Source organism: Neoarius graeffei, chromosome 5 (genome assembly GCF_027579695.1).
Source record: "Neoarius graeffei isolate fNeoGra1 chromosome 5, fNeoGra1.pri, whole genome shotgun sequence".
NCBI classification, from domain to species: Eukaryota; Metazoa; Chordata; class Actinopteri; order Siluriformes; family Ariidae; genus Neoarius; species Neoarius graeffei.
The window spans coordinates 92,644,107-92,669,556 of NC_083573.1; the positions used below are offsets into that span (position 1 = coordinate 92,644,107).

A 25,450-nucleotide genomic window follows, 5' to 3' on the forward strand; every position below is an offset into this window, starting at 1 on the left:
CCCGATTTGTGTCCAGACATTTTGTTCTGCTACCAACGAACTAACTCGTCAGGTCTCGTCTCTCGAGCCCGCGATGATTCCCGTGGGAAGGGCAACAACTGATACATTTTTACAAACAGCCAATAGGGAGGTTGCAACGTTCAGGCTCTTCTTTGCTTAGACGCTCAGTAATTCACTTATTATCACATGGAGACGTGATAGTAGTCCACCTTCCCGCTCTCTCCATTCAGTCAGCGACCGTCACACAGGAAGTGAACCCCAGCGGGTCATAGAAACTTGTGCAGGATAAGAATGGCTTTTTTATTTGTAGGCTACGGAAACTTTGAGGAACGAAATAAAAACCGGTATTAACCGGTTACCATTATTTTTAATAAGCGTTTCTGTTCCGGAACATAAAAAATAATAAAGTTTCTGGTTTCGTTTCTGTTCCATGTGAAATAGAAAAAGTTCCCGGTTTTCGTTCCTTGAACCGGTTCAAAGCCCTGCCATTGAGTAATTATGACAGCTCTGGGGCCTTTTAGATCTAACAAGTAGCTTTGTTCACTGATTGATATTATGACTAAGAAAGAGAAAATTACCACATTTCTCCTCTGTCTGTACATCATTTATTTATAAGCTTCGCCACAAAGGCAGGGCGACCCCACAGAGCATCGCTCCACTACGGGGACCCAATAATCAAATTACATCAAATCATACCGTATGTAAATTTGTAAAGTGTTGCGTCAGTTACTGTACATTCCATGATCTCAACTATCAGTTCTAAACATTTTTCATAGTTTATTTCTTTTATTGTACATGTATACTATGGCGTATTAAAAGCAAAGTTGGAAAAAATGTTAATAAAATTGCAACAAGTTTTGCAGAAATTGCCGTTTGTACTTGTGTGTGTTCACAGTTGTTGAATTCTCCAAATTGCGTCAGTTACCGATGTTATCTGCATGCCACTAAATAAATTATTCATATCTGGGAAAAACGGTGGCGTAGTGGTTAACACTGTCGCCTCAGAGCAAGAAGTTCCGGGTTCGAGCCCAGCGGCCGAGGGCCTTTCTGTGTGGAGTTTGCATGTTCTCCCCGTGTCCGCGTGGGTTTCCTCCGGGTGCTCCGGTTTCCCCCACAGTCCAAAGACATGCAGGTTAGGTTAACTGGTGACTCTAAATTGACCGTAGGTGTGAATGGTTGTCTGTGTCTATGTGTCAGCCCTGTGATGACCTGGCGACTTGTCCAGGGTGTACCCCGCCTTTCGCCCGTAGTCAGCTGGGATAGGCTCCAGCTTGCCTGCGACCCTGTAGGACAGGATAAAGCCGCTAGAGATAATGGATGGATCTGGGAAAAACTCTGTGTTGCCCAAGATGGCCTTCGGGCCTTAAGTCATCATACATTTGTTTGAGTTTGCTCTTTCTATTGTATCATGTACAGCACTTTGGTACCTTCTGGTTGTTTTTAAAGTGCTTTATAAATAAAGCTGGATTGGATTGGATTTCTATAATAGCCACATGGTTTAATTTTAAACCCTCTGAACGTTGCGTCAGTTACCCTACCATGTTCTTCTTTATTTAAATTTTAAGTAAGCACAACTTTATTCAGGGCGGCACGGTGGTGTAGTAGTTAGCGCTGTCGCCTCACAGCAAGAAGGTCCGGGTTCGAGCCCCGTGGCCGGCGAGGGCCTTTCTGTGCAGAGTTTGCATGTTCTCCCCGTGTCCGCGTGGGTTTCCTCCGGGTGCTCCGGTTTCCCCCACAGTCCAAAGACCTGCAGGTTAGGTTAACTGGTGACTCTAAATTGACCGTAGGTGTGAATGTGAGTGTGAATGGTTGTCTGTGTCTATGTGTCAGCCCTGTGATGACCTGGCGACTTGTCCAGGGTGTACCCCGCCTTTCGCCCGTAGTCAGCTGGGATAGGCTCCAGCTCACCTGCGACCCTGTAGAACAGGATAAAGCGGCTACAGATAATGAGATGAGATGACAACTTTATTCATCACACACTTGTGAAATTCCTCTCTGCATTTAACCCATTTGAAGCAATGAACACACACATGCGCACAAGTCAAGTTTATTTCTATAGCGTTTTTAACAATAAACATTGTCACAAAGCAGCTTTACGGAATTTGAATGACTTTAAACATGAGCTAATTTTATCCCTAATCTATCCCCAATGAGCAAGCCTGTGGCGACGGTGGCAAGGAAAAACTCCCTCAGACAATATGAGGAAGAAACCTCGAGAGGAACCAGACTCAAAAGGGAACCCATCCTCACCTGGGCAACAACAGACAACATGACTATAACATTAACAGTTTTAACATGAAGTCAGTTTCGTTGATGTTATAAACTCTTCACTGACGGAAACTTGAGAGCAAAACTGTTCATGACAACTGCAGTCCTAAAGTTAGCAAGTCAACTGTAGTCCTCAGCCATAAAAGCATTACTGTAAGTGTCCGGAGCGTCCTCCAGGTGTAACTTTCAACTGTCCATATGGAGCCGTCCTCCACAGGAGCGATGTGATGAGACTCCAACCAGACACAGGGCACCAGGACGGATCAGGCAGGTCCGAGGAGCAGAACAGGTCAGGATCTCGATCCCAGGACCGACATGTAACTCACACACACATACCCAGAGCAGTGGGCAGCCATGCTAACAGCGCCCAGGGAGCAGTTTATATTTTCCCTTCATTTTGTCACTTGATTTTATGGCCCACAATAGAAATAAGCGTGGCACGGTGGTGTAGTGGTTAGCGCTGTCACCTCACAGCAAGAAGGTCCGGGTTCAAGCCCAGCAGCCAGCGAGGGCATTTCTGTGCGGAGTTTGCATGTTCTCCCCGTGTCTGTGTGGGTTTCCTCCGGGTGCTCCGGTTTCCCCCACAGTCCAAAGACATGCAGGTTAGGGTAACTGGTGACTCTAATGCTGTGTTCACACTTATACCGGTACGAAGGTGGTATAACTGTATCGATACAAAGTATACCGGTACAGTTTAGTGCATCTGTCCACACTAGCGAGAAATGTTTGCGGTTTTCTTTCACGATAGTTGAAACGCGCGTGCGCAAAATGTTTCCGTGGTTACCGAGTAACTTCCTTCCGAGAATATGGCAGATGAAACAACGTGTGTGTGCTTTTTGTTGTCAATGTACAGTCTGTATTTCTGGTGGTCATTTATTCAGTCGAATCGTATAAAACGCGCGAGGCAGTTGAGAAAGAAAGAAACAAACGAATCTCTGTTCTTCACTATTTTATTCAGCGAAGACATCGATTGAGGTGTGTGACTTTGCGCATGCGCATTATATTTGTATCGATACAGAACCGCTTCATCTGTCCACACTATGTGAAGTGCTACAGTACCGATACTGTACCGGTACGAAACCCATACATTTGTGGGTTTTGTACCGATACAGTTATACCGCTACAGTACCGGTATAGTTGCTAGTGTGGACAGGTGTTGCGGTACGAAAGTAGTTTCGTATCGGTACAAAATCCCTAGTGTGGACAGGGTATAAATTGAGCGTAGGTGTGAATGTGAGTGTGAATGGTTGTCTGTGTCTATGTGTCAGCCCTGTGATGACCTGGCGACTTGTCCAGGGTGTACCCCGCCTTTCGCCCGTAGTCAGCTGGGATAGGCTCCAGCTTGCCTGCGACCCTGTAGAACAGGATAAAGCGGCTACAGATAATGAGATAGAAATAAGTGTTTTCACTTTCTTGCGTCATCCATGTATTTTTAATGTATTTACATAAAATCAATCAACTTGCATGAAAAATAAAATGTAAATATTATTAAATTTTATTAATATTCTTACCATTCATTGATTTATTTGTTTATACTAAACTTTAAAAAAAATAAAATAAATTTTGATTTAAAAAAAAAAAGTTTTGACGCACCCACGTGATCACTTCCCACCAATCCCGGAACAGCACCGGAATACGTCACACAGTGACCCGTTGCAATGCTCCATTTTGTCTCGGCGCAGTGAGACTCGGGCTGAGTGTGATGGAGAAGGCCTGAGCTGAGCTGAGCTGAGCTGAGCTGGGCTGAGCTGAGCTGAGCTGAGGGCTGTGAAGCAGCAGGTCCTCTGTATTTGTGTGTGCGCCTGTAAGAGTGGATTTTTTTCCAGTTCCGGTGAGTAGCCATGGTAACCCGCGGTACCGGTGGGCCGATGGCCTGTCTGTTTTGATTGGCCCGTGTGGTTTCTCTCGCCATGGCGCGTGCGGTGTGGGCGGTTCTTAGGACGGTGGCCGGTGAGGGACAAACGCTGTTAAAACCCGTTACAGTGGCCAGCCGGAGGCCTTCAGAGAAACACACAGTCCAGCTGTCTGCAGGGCTCTCCAGGTAAAACAACAACATTATTATTATTGGATTATATTCATGCCTTCGATCAAATTCAATATCGTTTCCATAGTAACAGCTCGTTCACAGGGAAGACGAACAAAACCCAGAATTAATAATAATAATAATTATTATTATTATTATTATTGGATTTATTATATTTATAATAATTTATTATTATTGGATTATATTCATGCCTTCGATCAAATTCAATATCGTTTCCATAGTAACAGCTCGTTCACAGGGAAGACGAACAAAACCCAGAATTAATAATAATAATAATAATAATAATTTATTATTGGATTATATTCATGCCTTCGATCAAATTCAATATCGTTTCCATAGTAACAGCTCGTTCACAGGGAAGACGAACAAAATCCAGAATTATTATTATTATTATTAATAATAATAATAATAATAATAATAAAATATTATTATTATTATTATTATTATTATTGGATTATATTAATGTCTTCAATCAAATTCAATATCGTTTCCATAGTAACAGCTCATTCACAGGGAAGACGAACAAAATCCAGAATTAATAATCATCATAATAATAATAATAATAACTAGACTGCATTTCCGCAGAGAAAATGCAGTGTGCTTGCTGAGCTGTTGCAGAACAGCTACCATGCTAGCATGCTAACAACTAGCATGCTAACAGTTAGCATACTAACATGCTAAAAGCTAGCATGTTAACATGCCAATAGATAACATTCATTCATTCATTATCTCTAGCCGCTTTATCCTTCTACAGGGTCGCAGGCAAGCTGGAGCCTATCCCAGCTGACTACGGGCGAAAGGCGGGGTACACCCTGGACAAGTCGCCAGGTCATCACAGGGTTGATACATAGACAACCATTCACACTCACACCTACGGTTAATTTAGAGTCACCAGTTAACCTAACCTGCATGTCTTTGGACTGTGGGGGAAACCGGAGCACCCGGAGGAAACCCACGCGGACACGGGGAGAACATGCAAACTCCACACAGAAAGGCCCTCGCCGGCCACGGGGCTCGAACCCAGGACCTTCTTGCTGTGAGGCGACAGCACTAACCACTACACCACCGTGCCGCCTGCCAATAGATAACATGCTAATGATTAACATGCTATTTGTTAAAATTCTAACACTTTAAGGTTAATATGCTGACAGCTAGGGCTGGGGCTAACCGATTATTTTTAAAACGATTAATCGGACGATTATTTTATCGATTAATCGACTAATCTAACGACTAATTGGACGATTAGTCTAACGATTATTTTTCCGTTGTTCGATTAATAAAAGCCATTTCGTATCTCAAATAAATACCAAAAAAATCTTAATAATATAGTTTATTAAGCAGCACTGTTGTTTTGCACAGTAAAATAAATAATATAGAATAAAATAGAATTGGAATAAACAAAATAAAAAGGCCAGCCTGTTTCTCTTAAAGTTCAACAAAAATCTCTCTTGTACAAAATTTAGGCCTGTAGCGACGCGTCGATGACGTCGACGAGTCGACATCAAACTTGGATGTAATGTTAATTTTAATGTTTTCAATGCTCATAAAACTGATTCATTCATGACCACTGCGCACGGCCCTTGCCTGGACATTGTTTGGCTCCGTTTGACACTGGGCCTGGCGAACTAACGTTAACATAGTGAATCATGACAATAAGCTGGCTAACGTTAATGTTACCTTTCACCTGTAAATGACCACAACATGAGCTCTCTGTCTAAACGTAGTTTGTTTGTGCCGGTAGCGGCCAGGCAGAGCTGTGTTCTGCAGCCGTAAGCTAGCTGCCATTCCAGCCAACAATAAATGCCAATACAATCGCATGGATAGTTAGCTGGCACTACAGAAATGCTCACAGCTCAAGCTGCACAACACACTACACAAAAGTGAAATCAACTTAACGCTAACCAAAGTTAGTAGGCTACTTACTTATTGTTGTCCCCTCCACGAGAGACAAGGGGGTGTCTCCGCTTTAGATGTTCCAACATCGCCGTTGTGCTGGTGTGATATGCCAGTTCGATTTGGCAAAGACTACAGATGACGATGCCTTTGCGTTTGGTACTGAGTTTAAAGTATTCCCATACCTTCGATGACCTCGGCCGAGCAGTTTTCTTAGGGCTTTTTTCAGGGCTTTTTTGCTTTGAGGAGGTCGCCGTTTCCTTCTCCATTTTGCCGAGTGCCAACTTTGTTTTGTTTTTCTGACTCACGTGTGCGTGGCGATACGTCGACGACTAAATATGACGTCGACGATATTTTGATGTCGACTCGTCGACGTCATCGACGCGTCGCTACAGGCCTACTGACAGCTATCAGGCTAATGCCTAATATGTTAACTTTTAACATGCTAACACGTTGAGGGTGACATGTTAACAGCATGCTAACAGTTAGCATGCTAACATGCTCAGGTGAACTCGCTAACAGCAAACATGCGAACTTGACTTCCGGTTCCAGCTGAGTGAACGCTGGCGCAACTGGCTGCCACTGCTCACCGGCAACTTCTAACCACTTATAAAGTGATTTTAAGGGTTTTAATGTTATTTGGACCGATGAACTATGTAAGGGGGGCGGCACGGTGGTGTAGTGGTTAGCGCTGTCGCCTCACAGCAAGAAGGTCCGGGTTCGAGCCCCGTGGCTGGCGAGGGCCTTTCTGTGCGGGGTTTGCATGTTGTCCGCGTGGGTTTCCTCCGGGTGCTCCGGTTTCCCCCACAGTCCAAAAACATGCAGGTTAGGTTAACTGGTGACTCTAAATTGACCGTAGGTGTGAATGTGAATGGTTGTCTGTGTCTATGTGTCAGCCCTGTGATGACCTGGCGACTTGTCCAGGGTGTACCCCGCCTTTCGCCCGTAGTCAGCTGGGATAGGCTCCAGCTTGCCTGCGACCCTGTAGAACAGGATAAAGTGGCTAGAGATAATGAGATGAGATGAACTATGTAAGGTTCTCATATGGGAGTTTCATCCCACATAGCCGGATCGACAATTGAGCTGACTCTCCCATGTGGACCTGTGCTGCGTGCGACTTGTTAGCCTACCTGTCCTGTCATATCCAGCCTCACCTGGCTCTGCTTGCCCTGGCGTCCAAGGGACTGGGTCCCTGTGCACAATGTGGTCCGATATAATCCATATCTGGTCCATGATTATCTGGCCTCTCCTGTTGCTGGTCCACCAACCCGCGACTGGTTTGCTCCAGTACTCAGCTGTGGAGCTTCTCCAGCTGCGTTTCCACCTGTCTGCGCCTCCGCCGGCTTTACTTCACCTTCATCCGGACATCGCCTCCCAGCCTCGCCGGAGATACATTCACCGTGGATCCCACCAGAGCCTTCATCAAGACACCTCGACGGCAATAAAATCCATCTGGTCCATCTCTCGTCGCCCTCCACGAAACACCAGTCGAGTTGTTGACCACAGTGTGCTAGCCAGCCCGGCTCGGTTGGCTAACACTGCTGTCATAGGCGACAACACCACTGTCGACTTCGGTCTACTCAACATCCGCTCCCTTACGAGCAAAGAGTCTCTCATCCAGGATCTCCTCATTGACCGTAAGTTTGACTTTCTCTGTTTAACCGAGACATGGCAACAACCTAATGACTTTTCCCAACTCAATGAATCAACTCCTCCGGGGTTTGTTTACATCTGTCAACCTCGTGGCTCTGGAGGAGGTCCCGCGATAATTTACCGCGATAAATGGAAAGTCTCCCCAGTGTCTCTACCTGCCTTCAGCTCCTTTGAATTTATGGTATGTCAATTGTCTGGATCTACTCCCACCATCATTGCAATTGTCTACCGGCCCCCCAAACCAAACAAAAACTTTTTAAATGATTTTGCTGCTCTGCTGACACACCTCTCCACTCTCTCACCAAACATTATTCTGTTGGGAGGTTTCAACATCCACATGGACACTATCAACAACACTCTTACCAGAGACTTCTCATCCTGCCTTGAGAGTTTTGGTTTTCAGCAGCACACCAATGTTCCCACTCGCTCCAAAGGTCACATCTTGGACTTAATTTGTTGTTCTGGTATCTCCCCCCTTGACTGTACAGCAGATGAACTCCCTATAACTGACCACTTCCTCCTCTCATTTAATACCAAACTCTCTCTCCACTACTAAGCTCCCTCGTCTTATTTCTTTCCGTAAGGGCATTATTAAAAAGCGTTCTGTTTCCGGTCCACCGGCCGGGCGAGTGCCGTTTGTGCGGTTGAATTTTTTTTTTTAACGCCGGTTTTTCGACATTTTTTTCGGGTTTGTAAATCTAAAATCGAACTTGACATTTCCGCATTCCCAGGGCTTTCCACTAAGGCTCATACTAGCCAACCATGACAAATAAGTAGCCGGGGGGGAGTAAACACAAAATAAACTCCTGTGCACGCAGTTCCCAGGATTAAATGTATTTTCCACAGACCATTTATTGATTCACTTTACTCAAATACAAAGTAAAATGGCAGTAAATCTTCTTTCTTTTCTTGCGTATTGCATCATGAGGCGTTCCTGGCTTGTAAATCTCTTATTTTCGGTGCATGACACATTCACGCAGCTGAGCATGCTATGAATTAACAACGACAACGGTCTGCAGTGGGGCGACACAATTACACACTCAGCCAACATTTCTCCATTTGTGTATGAAAATCCACTCCAACCACTCAGTTTGGCTTCATTTACAACCAACGGTGTCTTTTGATGCCAGCACGGAATTGAACGAGAGAAGACTGGTTTACCGGAGACAAAATAAGCGTTATCTCTGCTTCTGTTCCCTCCGACGGCCCCGACACACTACTGCCTCCGCCGAGTGCGCGCACACACCGCATGTCGGGGCCGCGGATGAGTTACTCTCCCTTGATCAACGAAGTCGGCGGGGAATTTGTGGTTATTATCGGTACAAACAGCGCGAATCACAACTTAAATGAGTGTGGTTCAGTTTGACATTATTGTCAGTCCGTTAGATACCGTATTTTCTGGACTATAAGCCGCTACTTTTTTCCTAGGTTTTGAACCATGCGGCTTATACAAAGGTGCGGCTATTCTGTGGATTTTTCTTCCACCGCTAGGGGCGCTCTAACCGGAAGTAGAATCAAAAATAAGATAGACGAAAAATCAATGCAAAGAAGAATTAGCAGATCTTTAGCAGATAGAACACGCACGACAAATTACTAACTGGTAATTATTTTCAAATCCAGCAAAGATGATTAAAGTGACTTGTGGTTTCAAACACAGGAGAAATGAAGGTAAATAAATACCGGTTATTTTCTCTTGGTTCTGTTCCGTTTTAATCAGCAAAGCTGCTGCCGTGTTAAAAGGCACTGTTCGGAAAGAATCTGTTCAGGTACATACATGTACATTTACAGTACAAAATCTTTCTGTACATGCAGTAAATATCTAATTTTTCAACATGGATATCTGTAGCTTATAGCCCGGTGCGGCTTGTATATCTTTTTTTTTTAAATAGAGCGGATGCGGCTTATATACAGGTGCGCTCTATAGTCCAGAAAATACGGTAAACATTTAATTTTAGTCGGCTGTATGGCCGGCGGCCGGCGCTTGTGGAAAGCCCTTCATTCCGCACAGAATATAGAATCGAATCAGCTCTGCGCATGCGCCGTGCGGCACAAAAAAACGCCAGCCACCATGAAGGAAGGAGATCCGGAGTTTTCAAACATTTGCTTAAGTGTGAAATCGCAAAATGGTATTCTAGCGAACAACAAAATAGTAAAGATTCAGAAAAACAAATCATTCAGTGATCATTTTAATAGTGTAATTTCATCCGAACTCGGCCTAACGCTCGATTTAGAACTACAAAAAGTCCGTGTGTCGGACATTTTAAGTACCTTTGTAAAAGTTTTGCAAATGTTGCAGTCAGCATTTAAAATGCTAAAAGTTTTTGTACAAGTTTCAGTTGATTAAACTGTCATTTTATTAAATGTGTCTGCTTTTGTAATAAAGTACTGAAAGAAAAAGCAAACACAGCATCGCGATTTCTTATCCATCCATAATAAAAAAAAAAAAAAATCCCTCCCTCCCGACTGAATTTTTTTGCTCACCCGGTGGACAGGAAACGGATTTTTTTTTTTTTTTTTTAAGGATGGCCTCATATAAAGGATATCAAGTTGAATTCTCTCTCCTCTAGCATTGACTCCCTCTTGGACATTCACAATTTAACCACCCCGGAAGAGCTGGTCTCACAGTACAACACTGGCCTTCGCACCATCCTTAATTCCTTTGCTCCACTAAAAACCAGGTCCGTCTCCTTCTCCCGTTCTGCTCCCTGGTTTACACCTGAACTTCGGCTCATGAAAGCCAAAGGCCGACAACTGGAGCGACTTTACAAGAAAACTGGACTATCTGTTCATAAAGGCATGTACAACAATCATGTACTTCATTACAAGGACTCAAGCCAAATCCAACTATTTCTCTGGTATAATCTGTTCTAACGAAGGTAACACCAAATCACTGTTTTCACTGCTCAAGAACTTCAGCCAACTCCCAGACTCCCTACCACCTCACCTGTACTCACCTGCTTTCTGTAACTCCCTCATGTTATTCTTTGCTGAAAAAATCCAACCAATTCACCAGCATCTCGGTTCACAATCCACCCCCATCAGTTTACCTGAACTTCCTCCACCCTCTCACTCCTTCTCCTCCTCCTTCCAGCTTCCCACCGCCTCAGAAATCTCAGATCTCATCCGCAAGTCTAAGCCATCCACATGTCAGCTGGACCCCCTCCCTACTGTTCTTGTTAAAGCCTGCCTTCCTTCTCTGGTCCCTCTCATCTCTGCCATCATCCATTCCTCTCTTTCCACTGGAACTGTTCCTACATCCTTTAAGACTGCTGCAATAACACCAATATTGAAAAAACCTGGTGCAGATCCTACCAACTTCAATAACCTACGCCCTACCTCTAATCTACCCTTCATTTCCAAAATTCTTGAAAAAAAACAGTAGCTAATCAACTCCACTTCCATCTGTCTCACAACAACCTGTATGAACAGTTTCAGTCTGGTTTCCGTCCCCTCCATTGCACAGAAACGGCTCTAATCAAAATCACCAATGATCTCCTCATGGCAGCTAATTCTGGTTTACTCACCATCCTCATCCTCCTTGACCTGAGTGCAGCCTTCGATACCATTTGTCACTTCACCCTCTTCAATAGATTAGCATCTATTGGTATCATTCACACCCCCTTGACTGGTTTAAATCTTATCTCTCCTGCCGCACTCAGTTCATTCAGCTTAAATCTTTCACATCCTACCCTTCCCCTGTCACTTCAGGTGTGCCCCAGGGCTCTGTCCTGGGGCCCCTCCTTTTCATCATTTATCTCCTTCCCCTTGGCAACATCTTCTGTAAATATAACATCAGTTTCCACTGCTATGCGGATGACACCCAGCTCTACCTCTCCAGTAAACCCACTTCCAACCTCCCACCCTCCTCCCTTACTGACTGCCTAGCAGAAATAAAAACCTGGTTCTCCTCCAACTTCCTCAAACTAAACAGTGACACAACTGAGGTTCCCCTCATTGGCACTAAATCGTCACTATCCAAAATTGACAGTTTCTCTCTTTATATTGACAATTGCTCCGTCTCCTCCTCCCCACAGGTTAAGAGTCTGGGTGTCATCCTCAACAGCACTCTTTCCTTCCAATCCCACATTAATAACATTACCCAGTCTGCGTATTTCCATTTATGCAATATCAACCGTCTCCGCCCCTCCCTTACTCCCCATGCCACTGCTATTCTTGTCCACAGCCTCATCACTTCTCCTCTGGATTACTGCAACTCCCTCCTCTCTGGTCTCCCTCACAAATCTGTCCATAAGATCCAACTGGTCCAGAATTCAGCTGCCCGCATCATCACCAGAACTCCCTCCATCCACCACATCACGCCCATCCTGCAGCAGCTCCACTGGCTCCCAGTCAAGTTTCGAATTGAATTCAGAACCCTTCTGTTAACTTTTCAAGGCCATCCACAATCTCGCTCCCCCATATCTGTCCGATCTCCTCCACGTTACCACTCCCTCTCCTTACCTCAGACCTTCTTCTTCCATCCACTTGACTGTCCCCTCCGCCCGTCTCACCACCATGGGGAGCAGAGCTTTCAGCCGCTCTGCTCCCCGGCTTTGGAACTCATTACCTCCCGAACTTAGAAATATCAACTCCCTTCCACATTTTCAAATCCTCACTCAAAACACATCTCATTATCTCTAGCCGCTTTATCCTGTTCTACAGGGTTGCAGGTGAGCTGGAGCCTATCCCAGCTGACTACGGGCGAAAGGCGGGGTACACCCTGGACAAGTCGCCAGGTCATCACAGGGCTGACACATAGACACAGACAACCATTCACACTCACACCTACAGTCAATTTAGAGTCGCCAGTTAACCTAACCTGCATGTCTTTGGACTGTGGGGGAAACCAGAGCACCCGGAGGAAACCCACAGGGAGAACATGCAAACTCCGCACAGAAAGGCCCTCGCCGGCTACGGGGCTCGCACCCGGACCTTCTTGCTGTGAGGCGACAGCGCTAACCACTACACCACCGTGCCGCCATATATAAAATATTTTGTAGCTGGTCTCTTTTTGCAAGCCACTGTCTCTGTCGTGTAAATGGTTGTCTGTGTCATAATAAATTGGCAACCTGTCCAGGATGAATCCGACCTCTCACCCATTGTCATCAGAGATTGGGAATCCGTGACTCGCAGTGGATAAAATGTGAACGTCAACATCATACTCATTACCTTACAGGGTGTGATTTTATATCTACAACAGTTAGGGGTTAGGTACCTTGCTTAAGGGCACTTCAATCATTCCTGCTGGTCCAGGGAGTCGACCTGGTGACCTTTTGGTCCCAAAGCTGCTTCTCTAACCTTTAGTCCATGGCTTGTTCAGTAGATAAGCTCATACCATATATAGTAGTACTTTGAAAGTTTGTGAACCCTTTAGAATTTTCTATATTTCTACATAAATATGACCTAAAACATCATCAGATTTTCATACAAGTCCTAAAAGTAGATAAAGAGAACCCAGTTAAACAAATGAGACAAAAATATTATACTTGGTCATTTATTTATTCAGGAAAATGATCCAATATTACATATCTGTGAGTGGCAAAAGTATGTGAACCTTTGCGTTCAGTATCTGGTGTGACCCCCTTGTGCAGCAATAACTGCAACTAAATGTTTGCGGTAACTGTTGATCAGTCCTGCACACCGGCTTGGAGGAATTTTAGCCCATTCCTCCATACAGAACAGCTTCAACTCTGGGATGTTGGTGGGTTTCCTCACATGAACTGCTCGCTTCAGGTCCTTCCACAACATTTCGATTGGGTTAAGGTCATGACTTTGACTTGGCCATTCCAAAACATTAACTTTATTCTTCTTTAACCATTCTTTGGGAGAACCACTTGTGTGCTCAGGGTCGTTGTCTTGCTGCATGACCCACCTTCTCTTGAGATTCAGTTCATGGACAGATGTCCTGACATTTTCCTTCAGAATTCACTGGTATAATTCAGAATTCATTGTTCCATCAATGATGGCAAGTCGTCCTGGCCCAGATGCAGCAAAACAGGCCCAAACCATGATACTACCACCACCATGTTTCACAGATGGGATAAGGTTCTTATGCTGGAATGCAGTGTTTTCCTTTCTCCAAACATAACGCTTCTCATTTAAACCAAAAAGTTCTATTTTGGTCTCGTCCATTCACAAAATATTTTTCCAACAGCCTTCTGGATTGTCCACATGATCTTTAGCAAACTGCAGACGAGCAGCAGTGTTCTTTTTGGAGAGCAGTGGCTTTCTCCTTGCAGCCCTGCCATGCACACCATTGTTCAGTGTTCTCCTGATGGTGGACTCATGAACATTAACATTAGCCAATGTGAGAGAGGCCTTCAGTTGCTTAGAAGTTACCCTGGGGTCCTTTGTGACCTCGCCGACTATTACACGCCTTGCTCTTGGAGTGATCTTTGCTGGTCGACCACTCCTGGGGAGGGTAACAATGGTCTTGAATTTCCTCCATTTGTACACAATCTGTCTGTCTGTGGATTGGTGGAGTCCAAACTCTTTAGAGATGGTTTTGTAACCTTTTCCAGCCTGATGAGCATCAACAACGCTTTTTCTGAGCTCCTCAGAAATCTCCTTTGTTTGTGCCATGATACACTTCCACAAACGTGTTGTGAAGATCAGACTTTGATAGATCCCTGTTCTTTAAATAAAACAGGGTGCCCACTCACACCTGATTGTCATCCCATTGATTGAAAACACCTGACTCTAATTTCAGCTTCAAATTAACTGCTAATCCTAGAGGTTCACATACTTTTGCCACTCACAGATATGTAATATTGGATCATTTTCCTCAATAAATAAATGACCAAGTATAATATTTTTGTCTCATTTGTTTAACTGGGTTCTCTTTATCTACTTTTAGGACTTGTGTGAAAATCTGATGATGTTTTCGGTCATATTTATGCAGAAATATAGAAAATTCTAAAGGGTTCACAAACTTTCAAGCACCATTGTATCATATGTTAGTTATCTTAGTATGCAGCATGTTAGTGCAGCGCTCCTGTGTACCTATTATACTTGTTTATGGATTTGTGGATGTTTTCATAGGTGTGGTGCTGCTTTCTGTAACCGGGCCGGTGTCAGGATGCCAGAAATAAACACGGATAATCTGGATGAGAAGCAGGTCCGCCTGCTGGCTGAGATGTGCATCGTGGTTGACGAGAACGACCAGCAGACAGGAGCAGATACGAAGAAGAACTGCCATCTCAACTCCAACATCAGCAAAGGCACGTCTCATCTCATCTCATTATCAGTAGCCGCTTTATCCTTCTACAGGGTCGCAGGCAAGCTGGAGCCTATCCCAGCTGACTACGGGCGAAAGGCGGGGTACACCCTGGACAAGTCGCCAGGTCATCACAGGGCTGACACATAGACACAGACAACCATTCACACTCACATTCACACCTACGGTCAATTTAGAGTCACCAGTTAACCTAACCTGCATGTCTTTGGACTGTGGGGGAAACCGGAGCACCCGGAGGAAACCCACGCGGACACGGGGAGAACATGCAAACTCCACACAGAAAGGCCCTCGCCGGCCACGGGGCTCGAACCCAGGACCTTCTTGCTGTGAGGCGACAGCGCTAACCACTACACCACCGTGCCGCCCTTGTTTTTAAAATCTTTAAAAAAAAAAAAAATCAAATGAAGCAAAAAATTTACAAGTACAAATGATGCAGTAATTTTTAACATTTTACTTTTAATAATTTTTACTTTTTTCAATGATTTTATTTTTGTTTCAGTGGTTTGTCTTCGATGTGTTATAAAAAAAATCAATTATTGGACGAAGTTGAACAAAATATCGTGGGTTTTGTTTTGTTTGCTTGCTTTTTTTTTAACACAATTATTGGACGAGGTTGAACAAAATTATCATGGTTTAATTAATTTATTTATTTATCTTGCACAATCCATTATTGGACGAGGTTGAGCAAAATATCATGGGTTTTTTGTTTGTTTTCCACAATTATTGGACGAGGTTGAACAAAATTGTGTTTTTGTTTGTTTGTTTTTACACAATAATTGGACGAGGTTGAACAAACTATCGTGAGGGTTTTATTTATTTATTTATTTTACACAATCCATTATTGGACGAGGTTGAACAAAATATCGTGGGGTTTTTTTGTTTGGTTTTTTTGTTTGAGTTTTTTTTTTACACAATCAATTATTGGACGAGGTTAAACAAAATTATCATTTTTTTGTATTTTTTTGGGGGGGGTTGTTTTTTAAACACAATCCATTATTGGATGAGGTTGAACAAAATATCGTTTTTTTGTTTGTTTTTTACACAATCAATTATTGGATGAGGTTGAACAAAATGTCGTGGGGTTTCTTTGGGGTTTTTTTTGTTTGTTTTTTTACACAATTGGATGAGGTTGAGCAAAATATCGTGGTCCCCCCCGTGGTGAGCAAGCAGCAATTATTTACCGATCTCGAAGGCAGGCACTAACAAATCACAATATTTTACTTTATCATTGAAATAATGTTTTTTTGGAAATACTGATTATGAAATTCACGCAACAAGTGAAACGATGACAAAGAAATCGGATGCAGTCACTGTTTGTTTTATTTACATCTACAACTCAAAATACAAGTGTGAAGTAACTGTGCATGAGCAGACGATTATTTACAGTTCACTCAGCCAATCAAAACAGCATGAAAATAATTCGAATGATAAAAACTTATGTTTGCCCAAAATATAATAATAATAATCAGATTACGTCACAGAAACAGCAGGATGTTTTTGTAAGCCTGTTTATTAATATCGTTCTTGTTGTTTATCTCGTCAGGATTACTGCACCGAGCTTTCAGTGTTTTCCTGTTTAACAGTGAAGAAAAGCTGCTCTTGCAGCAGAGATCTGACGCCAAGATCACTTTCCCAGGTTTGTCTCTTTTGGAAGAAAAGAAAACAAAAAGGCACTCTTTACAAATTTTACATCCATTAAAGCACACTGCTGATGTGTTCATGATTGATTACTGTACTGTACCATCCTGTAGCGGTCTCTGAACTGGAACGAATGAATAATATTCATTAATCATTAAATGTGCTTCTTATTGTGCTCTTCATCAGGGTGTTTCACGAACACGTGCTGCAGTCACCCTCTGTACACACTGCCCGAGCTGGAGGAGCAGGACGCCATCGGGGTGAGACGAGCTGCACGGAGGAGACTGCAGGCTGAACTGGGCATCTCCACCCATCAGGTACAGAGTCTCTGATGACTGTTTGTTAAAATGCTTGTGTAACTTAACTTTTTGGAGTTTTACAGCCTGGAGTTGAAACGGACTAAACATGAGGGTTTGTATTATTGATTTACGCAATCTGTCTAACGTTTAAAGGTCCAAAATATATACTTCTATGTGTCACACAAGTTAATTACACATAATAGCAGGCAGTATTGACCTGCAAGTCCGTCCATCCATCCATCCATCCATCCGTCATCTGTACTGAATGAATAAATGAATGAACCCTTTATTGCCACTGTTACCAGTGAAATTGACCATCAACCTGTCCTTACAGAGGGGGAACAGGACAGGAAGACAGGGATAAAAGAAACACAGTAGTAACATGAGGAAAGATGAGGGAAAAAGAACACCCCCCCCCCCCCCCCACTATGCTTCTGTCAGGAGTACAGTGTGGGAGCATTTAAAAACCTCCGCACAAGCACACAATAACACAAACAACAACACAAGTACACTTTAAACACGGGGCTTGAGGGGGGGAATCAGGGGTAGGGGAGGAGGTAATCCAGCTCAAGCAAGCAGCTGTCCGCTCCTGCAGCCATGAAGGCGCTGGTCACGCACCCGCTTGTCACACTGGGGGTAAAAATGGCGACCGCGGAAAGTTAGAGAAGGAATGCAAGAGTGTCTCCCGGCAGTGACCTTCAAGGGGAAATGCTTTCTCAGCAACGGCCTGAACCAAGGCCGATGCTGTCTCAGGGAGCCGAATGTTGATAAGATATGAATTGTTTGGTCTTTCCAGACGCAGTCTTTGCACGTCCTCACTGCTTGTCCATATCTGTCCATTCCATCCATTCTATTCAAATTGATCTCCGAAAAACGTATTCCTTGCAAAGCTGAAAGCTGCTCCGAGATAACCATTTTGTGGTTAAAGTTCTGAATGTCCACAGTCTGAGTGCCAACAGCTTTGCCCATCACTCCAATCATATCGGGCAGCTTTGTGGGGCTTTGAACAGCTGTCACCGTTGTCTGATTTCCTCGATATACCAGGGCAATGCCTAATCCAATCAGCAAAAGTCCTGTAATCATGGTTCCGAATAGGTAGATATCTTCAATGTCCTCCACAGAAAGAATCACCAGGCACACGACCCGCCTCCGCTCCCACGCGTCCATCGTGTAACCAGCCGCAAACGTTCCGGCAGGACAGACGGGTTCCCCCGAACCCAAACTTCTCGTCGAGAAAACTGTCAATTTCATTAGGAGACCAGTTTATCAATTCCATGCTGTTTTAGTTTAGAAAGTAATGCAGGGAGAGTCTCTTCAAAAAGTGCAGCAGACGAGACAAGACACAGAAGCACAACCAGGGAAAAAAAGGAGGGAGAGGGAGAGCAGAAAATGCGACCGCCTTCCGTGGAAGCACGGAGAGAAAAAAAAAAACTGCCAGGGGAAGCTGGAACCAATCCCAGGTGCGAGGCGGGGCACAATCTGGACAGGTTATAAATTCTTTGTGTGCAATCACGTGACAAAATAGTGTGACATATGCATCCGCCGCCATGTTGGATGATGTACAAATCCAGAATGCAGTCTCATGTGAACAATAACTGTGATGCATCTCTGACTTTCTGAAAATATTCTGATTCTCTGGAGTCCTCTCTCTGCCAAGTCAAGATTCAGAGAAAATGGTGAAATTTGTGGCTTTGAGACGTATATGTTAAAGCCGTCCGATTATACAGAGGATTTAACCTCATTACCACTGACTGAATACCCTGATATCAGTGTGAACTATCTCGTTCTATGAAAAAAAAAAAAAAGTGCATAAGTAAACCTGGCTTACTGGAACGGCATCGCTAATATCTCACCTGGCAAAGTCGACCCACACTGCTCTCCTTGTGTATCCAAACTCGCTAAGGTTTCTCGTGCTGCTTCTAATCTGGCTTTCTTAGCAGATTATCCTGTTGCTTCTCGATACCGCGAGATGAGTTTTCTTTCGTCTTGATCTTATCGTGTCCTAATTTGAGTCTTGGTGCCCAATCTGGATTGGTTTTATCGTGTAGGTTTGCCGGTGCTCCTGTGAGGTGAGAAGCAGAGAGAGAGTTCGCGCAGAAGCTCAATTTAATGAGCAGTAAACTCTTACCAGATATAAAGTGGTCACCGCACGCACGCACGCGGGTGTACAGTGCCGAGCGTAAATGAGTCCACCCCCTTTGAAAAGTAACATTTTAAACAATGAACACAAACAATTTCCAAAATGTTGACAAGTTTAATATAACGTCTGTTTAACTTATAACGTGAAAGTAAGGTTAATAATATAACTTAGATTACACATTTTTCAGTTTTACTCAAATTAGGGTGGTGCAAAAATGAGTACACCCCACAACAAAAACTACTACATCTAGTACTTTGTATGGCCTCCATGATTTTTAATGACGGCACCAAGTCTTCTAGGCATGGAATGAACAAGTTGGCGACATTTTGCAACATCAATCTTTTTCCATTCTTCAACAATGACCTCTTTTAGTGACTGGATGCTGGATGGAGAGTGATGCTCAACTTGTCTCTTCAGAATTCCCCAAAGAAAATAATTTCTTTCCACCACAAAGGTGAAGGCTACAAGAAGATCAGCAAAGCTTTACTTATCAGTCAGAATACTGTAGCAAAAGTGGTATAAAATTGAAGAAAGATGGAACTGCAACCATCTCACAGAGACGTCCAGGTCGTCCACGGAAGTTAACACCTCGACAGGAGTGTCTTCTGATGAGAAGGGTTGAAGAAAATTGGCATGCAAGTTCACTGCAGTTATCTAAAGAAGTAGAAAGCCAAACTGGGGTGACTATTTCCCGTGACACAATACGGTGTACACTGCAGAGGAATGGCATGCATGGATGCCGTCCACGAAAGAAGCCTCTCCTAAAGCCCAGGCACAAAAAAGCCCGCCTAGAGTTTGCCAGGGCCCATGCTGACAAAGATGAAGACTACTGGGACTCTATACTCTGGAGTGATGAGACCAAGATAAATGTTTTTGGAACTGATGGCTTCAAAACTGTATGGCGTCGCAAAGGTGAGGAATACAAAGAAAAATGCCTGGTGCCTACAGTGAAACATGGTGGTGGCAGTGTCCTTATGTGGGGCTGCATGAGTGCTGCTGGTGTCGGGGAGCTGCATTTCATTGATGGCATCATGAATTCACAGATGTATTGCTCTATACTGAAAGAGAAGATGCTGCCATCACTCCGTGCCCTTGGTCATCGTGCACTTTTCCAACATGACTAAACACACATCTAAGGCCACTGTTGGATTTCTGAAGAAGAACAGGGTGAAAGTGATTCAGTGGCCAAGTATGTCTCCTGATCTGAACCCAATCGAACACCTATTTAGCTTTTTTTTCCTCCGTTAAGTCCTTACGGTGGATGTTTTTGAACCCCAGCGTACACGTGGTGCTCTCTGGACAGTTCTTCATCTCTTTTGTCACCGTTTTTAATTATTTTGGGAGTTCTTTCTGAAGAACAGTTTCTCTGTCACGAGTAGCATTATTATTACTGCGATTATATCCCGCACACACAAAGTAGGGATTGTCTTTCTTCAAAGGCAAAGAAATCAAAAGAACATCACGAAGCGTTACAGCAGCTCACATATGAAGCGCCACCATCTTGGTTGTCATCATCAAACATGGCGGAATTCCGGTTTGGAAAATAAGCATGACGTCACTTGTACACGAAGAATCTATCATAGGGTTAAGACGGACACGAACAACCATCGCACTCACATTCACACCTACGGGCAATTTAGAGTAGCCAGTTGACCTAATCCTCATGTCTTTGGGACTGTGGGAGGAAACCGGACCCGTCTGGAATATTTTTCCATCAGCTTTGCGGAGCTCGAGCCTGATAATTTTCCCGTTCTTCTTGAAAACATTTATTGTCGTCATCTTCTTGAAGAGCAATTTTGAAGTCTTGCTGCTGATTCCAGAAAGAATTAGAGTCTGGGCTGTGATAAAGTTGTTCTACAATCGGGTTCTTGGTTTCATTCGAAGATTGCCCTGAATTTGGTGCTATCTATCTTGACCACAACCCTGAGCTTGTTTCCCCAGTACCTGCTGATGAAAAGTATCTCCATAACATGATGCTCCCACCACCATGCTTCACTGTAGGGATGGTGATCTCAGGGTGATGACTTGTGTTGAGTTTCCAGCTCCAGCAAACGTAGCCAAACTGTTCAACTTTTAGTCTCAGCAGACCAGAGACAGTTTTTCACATTTTTTTTGAGTCTCACGTGGCTGCGATCATTTTACATTTCGTGTATATTTATGCAGTCACAACATTTAGTCTTTTTTTATGGCTTGTAAGAATGAGTGGAACAATAGTGCACCATGCATACGCATAAGCATAACAATCACCAGAACGGTGAATCGTGATCTCGCGATACGAACAGTTGATCTTGCGTTATCAAAGGTACACGAGAACGAGTGGCGAAGCCGCTAGGTCATCGTGTTGTAAGAATGAGTGTAACAATAGCGAAACTTCATAACCAATCAGCACTCATCCTGATCAAGTTCGATTACCCGTTCTATTTCTTGATAAACTTCGGAACCAATCAGAACCAGAAATGAAACAAGAGAAACCTTGTTATAACTTCGTAGTATCTGAAGATAATCGGCAGATAAAAAGATAAACAAAATTCACCTCGTGGATCGCCAAGCCTATTGGTTCGATATTAAGTAAGTGGTGTTGATTTTAAGAAAATGTACCTTTTGATTATCACAGCTTTTCTTTGGTCCTTCTGAAAGGTCACATGAAAGGGTTTTTTGAACGTTTTGGCAGATATTTACGCCAATAATTCCAGCCATTCAACAAAAACTCAAGAAGGCAGCGAAGATGACGTTGGAATCTTTTGAGCGATCCGCTCGGTTTGCGATTATAAAAATCCCATGTGGGAATAAATCAGCGACTTTGCGAAAACTAAGAGTAAAAGTAGAATTGGTCAAACTTCTGCTATTCGCTTTAATTTTTTAATTTTGTTTTTTATTTTCAAGTCTTTACACTACACTTGTGAAACAAAATGTGCTCATTAGTACAACCCCGATTCCAAAAAAGTTGGGACAAAGTACAAATTGTAAATAAAAACGGAATGCAATGATGTGGAAGTTTCAAAATTCCATATTTTATTCAGAATAGAACATAGATGACATATCAAATGTTTAAACTGAGAAAATGTATCATTTAAAGAGAAAAATTAGGTGATTTTAAATTTCATGACAGCAACACATCTCAAAAAAGTTGGGACAAGGCCATGTTTCCCACTGTGAGACATCCCCTTTTCTCTTTACAACAGTCTGTAAACGTCTGGGGACTGAGGAGACAAGTTGCTCAAGTTTAGGGATAGGAATGTTAACCCATTCTTGTCTAATGTAGGATTCTAGTTGCTCAACTGTCTTAGGTCTTTTTTGTCGTATCTTCCGTTTTATGATGCGCCAAATGTTTTCTATGGGTGAAAGATCTGGACTGCAGGCTGGCCAGTTCAGTACCCGGACCCTTCTTCTACGCAGCCATGATGCTGTAATTGATGCAGTATGTGGTTTGGTATTGTCATGTTGGAAAATGCAAGGTCTTCCCTGAAAGAGACGTCGTCTGGATGGGAGCATATGTTGCTCTAGAACCTGGATATACCTTTCAGCATTGATGGTGTCTTTCCAGATGTGTAAGCGTCCCATGCCACACGCACTAATGCAACCCCATACCATCAGAGATGCAGGCTTCTGAACTGAGCGCTGATAACAACTTGGGTCGTCCTTCTCCTCTTTAGTCCGAATGACACAGCGTCCCTGATTTCCATAAAGAACTTCAAATTTTGATTCGTCTGACCACAGAACAGTTTTCCACTTTGCCACAGTCCATTTTAAATGAGCCTTGGCCCAGAGAAGACGTCTGCGCTTCTGGATCATGTTTAGATACGGCGGCTTCTTTGAACTATAGAGTTTTAGCTGGCAACAGCGGATGGCACTGTGAATTGTTTTCACAGATAATGTTCTCTGGAAATATTCCTGAGCCCATTTTGTGATTTCCAATACAGAAGCATGCCTGTATGTGATGCAGTGCCGTCTAAGGGCCCGAAGATCACGGGCACCCAGTATGGTTTTCCGGCCTTGACCCTTACGCACAGAGATTCTTCCAGATTCTCTGAATCTTTTGATGATATTATGCACTGTAGATGATGATATGTTCAAACTCTTTGCAATTTTACACTGTCGAACTCCTTTCTGATATTGCTCCACTATTTGTCGGCGCAGAATTAGGGGGATTGGTGATCCTCTTCCCATCTTTACTTCTGAGAGCCGCTGCCACTCCAAGATGCTCTTTTTATACCCAGTCATGTTAATGACCTATTGCCAATTGACCTAATGAGTTGCAATTTGGTCCTCCAGCTGTTCCTTTTTTGTACCTTTAACTTTTCCAGCCTCTTATTGCCCCTGTCCCAACTTTTTTGAGATGTGTTGCTGTCATGAAATTTCAAATGAGCCAATATTTGGCATGAAATTTCAAAATGTCTCACTTTCGACATTTGATATGTTGTCTATGTTCTATTGTGAATACAATATCAGTTTTTTGAGATTTGTAAATTATTGCATTCCGTTTTTATTTACAATTTGTACTTTGTCCCAACTTTTTTGGAATCGGGGTTGTACTAAATAGTGCTTCTAAGACGATTCATGAACAAGTGCGCTCTTACTATTTTGAAAATAGATCTAGTTCACAGCACTGTATTTTGAACAAAGCCCTGATGCTGCTCACAGCTTGGTGATGCTTGTAAGAGATGAGGCGAGTATAATTGATAACATGTATATATGCTATATTTACTGTCTGGACATGGGATCAGAAAACTATTTTATTTATAAGCAGTAGCCACGTGTACACACAGGGTACCTATTTTTCTTTATAATAAACACTATTTTCCACTCCACTTCCAATCTCAGTCCACGTTGTGACACTACAAAATGTGGAGATGTTCAGGGGGTAAATACTCATGCAAGCTTCTGCAGCAGTAAGTGATGAGTTCAATGCTTTACTGCTAGGTGTCTCCAGAGGACATGACGTACCTGACCCGTATCCACTACAAGGCCGAGTCGGACGGGGTGTGGGGCGAACACGAGGTGGACTACATCCTGTTCCTGCAGAAGGACGTGGAGCTGCAGCCCGATCCCAACGAGGTGAAAAGCCATCGCTACGTCTCGAAAGAGGATCTGAAGGAGCTGCTGAAACAGGCGGAGCGAGGCGAAGTGCAGATCACACCATGGTTCAGCCTCATCGCCAACACCTTCCTGTTCACATGGTGGGACAACCTGCAGAACCTTAAACAGTTCACGGATCATAAGCACATCCACCGCATGTGATGGGATGGGATCAGTGCCGCTTCAGACACCGAGATCCACTTCATCATCCGAACAGACCTGGTGTAAGACACCGAAGCATCTCAGGGTTTGTCCACAACCCTGACCAGTTTCCAAATCTCTGCACGTGATACTGCCACCACCGTGCTTCACTGTAAACATAGGGTTCTCCGGTTGATGAGCAGTATCATGTTTTGTTGCACTTTGTGCCAACGTCAAAATGTTTGATTTTAGCTTTTATTACTGTAAAGAAAGCACGTGTAACGGGTGAAACTACACTAGTAATTTAATTCATGGACTGGTGTTTGCTCTCAGCATGCTTCTTCATGTTCACCAGTTCTATGATTTGAATGAAATTTTACTTTTGGGTTGGATTCAAGGCTTGACACGTGCTGCCCGATTTCCTAATTATTACTTACTTTCTTGTTTCCATATTAATTAATATTTTTCTCTATATATTTCCCAAACAGAATATCTCATCAGATTTTTTTGGAGTATTTATTTTAAAGCATTTTAGGTTTATTATTTTTAAACAGTCAGATGGAGAGTCTGCTTCTCACCACCAGCTGAGACGTTTCATTTAAGGGTAATATATATAGTGGACATTTGATATTGAGGTTCACTGTGAATTGTACTGAAGTGTACATTAATGTAAAGTAAATTGTAGATAAATAAATGTATTGAATTAATTTTTGTGGTCTGGTTTCTTCACTGTTAGAAATAGGGCTACAGTAGGAGTCCATTTCTGTACCCCATGGTACAATCTACACTAATGTACACCTTAGGGCTTGTTATTGCACCTCAAGGTAACTGTGTATGTTTTTAGGGCCAAAAAGGTACATATATGTTCCCAAGCAGTATATAAAGTCAAGCCAAGTTTATTTGTATAGCGCTTTTAACAATAAACATTGTCGCGAAGCAGCTTTACAGAATTTGAACGACTTAAAACATGAGCTAATTTATCCCTAATCTATCCCCAATGAGCAAGCCTGTGGCAACGGTGGCAAGGAAAAACTCCCTCAGACAACATGAGGAAGAAACCT

The 25,450-nt window shown here is 43.3% G+C and overlaps 1 protein-coding gene across 3 annotated transcripts; it reads left to right on the plus strand.

Annotated features, from left to right (window-relative positions):
- The first annotated feature begins 3,929 nt into the window (after positions 1-3,929).
- idi1 (isopentenyl-diphosphate delta isomerase 1) lies at positions 3,930-25,096 on the plus strand. 3 transcript variants are annotated; one of them, XM_060922524.1, is made up of 5 exons: positions 3,930-4,309; positions 14,900-15,078; positions 16,639-16,731; positions 16,920-17,050; positions 24,093-25,096. In XM_060922524.1, the coding sequence occupies exons 1-5, from the start codon at positions 4,179-4,181 to the stop codon at positions 24,408-24,410; spliced, it is 852 nt and encodes a 283-aa protein (XP_060778507.1). In that variant the 5' UTR covers positions 3,930-4,178; the 3' UTR covers positions 24,411-25,096. The 3 variants fall into 3 exon arrangements, with proteins under 3 accessions (XP_060778507.1, XP_060778508.1, XP_060778509.1); XM_060922525.1 differs by having other exon boundaries at positions 3,930-4,099; XM_060922526.1 differs by lacking the exon at positions 3,930-4,309 and adding an exon at positions 7,181-7,842.
- Positions 25,097-25,450: the final 354 nt, after the last annotated feature.

Excerpts from the sequence above, each read along its gene's own strand:
- idi1 (XM_060922524.1), top strand. The coding sequence starts at position 4,179 with ATGGCGCGTGCGGTGTGGGCGGTTCTTAGGACGGTGGCCGGTGAGGGA. Across the intron at positions 15,079-16,638 it reads CAACTCCAACATCAGCAAAG|GATTACTGCACCGAGCTTTC; the intron begins GCACGTCTCATC and ends TTATCTCGTCAG. Across the intron at positions 17,051-24,092 it reads TGGGCATCTCCACCCATCAG|GTGTCTCCAGAGGACATGAC; the intron begins GTACAGAGTCTC and ends CTTTACTGCTAG.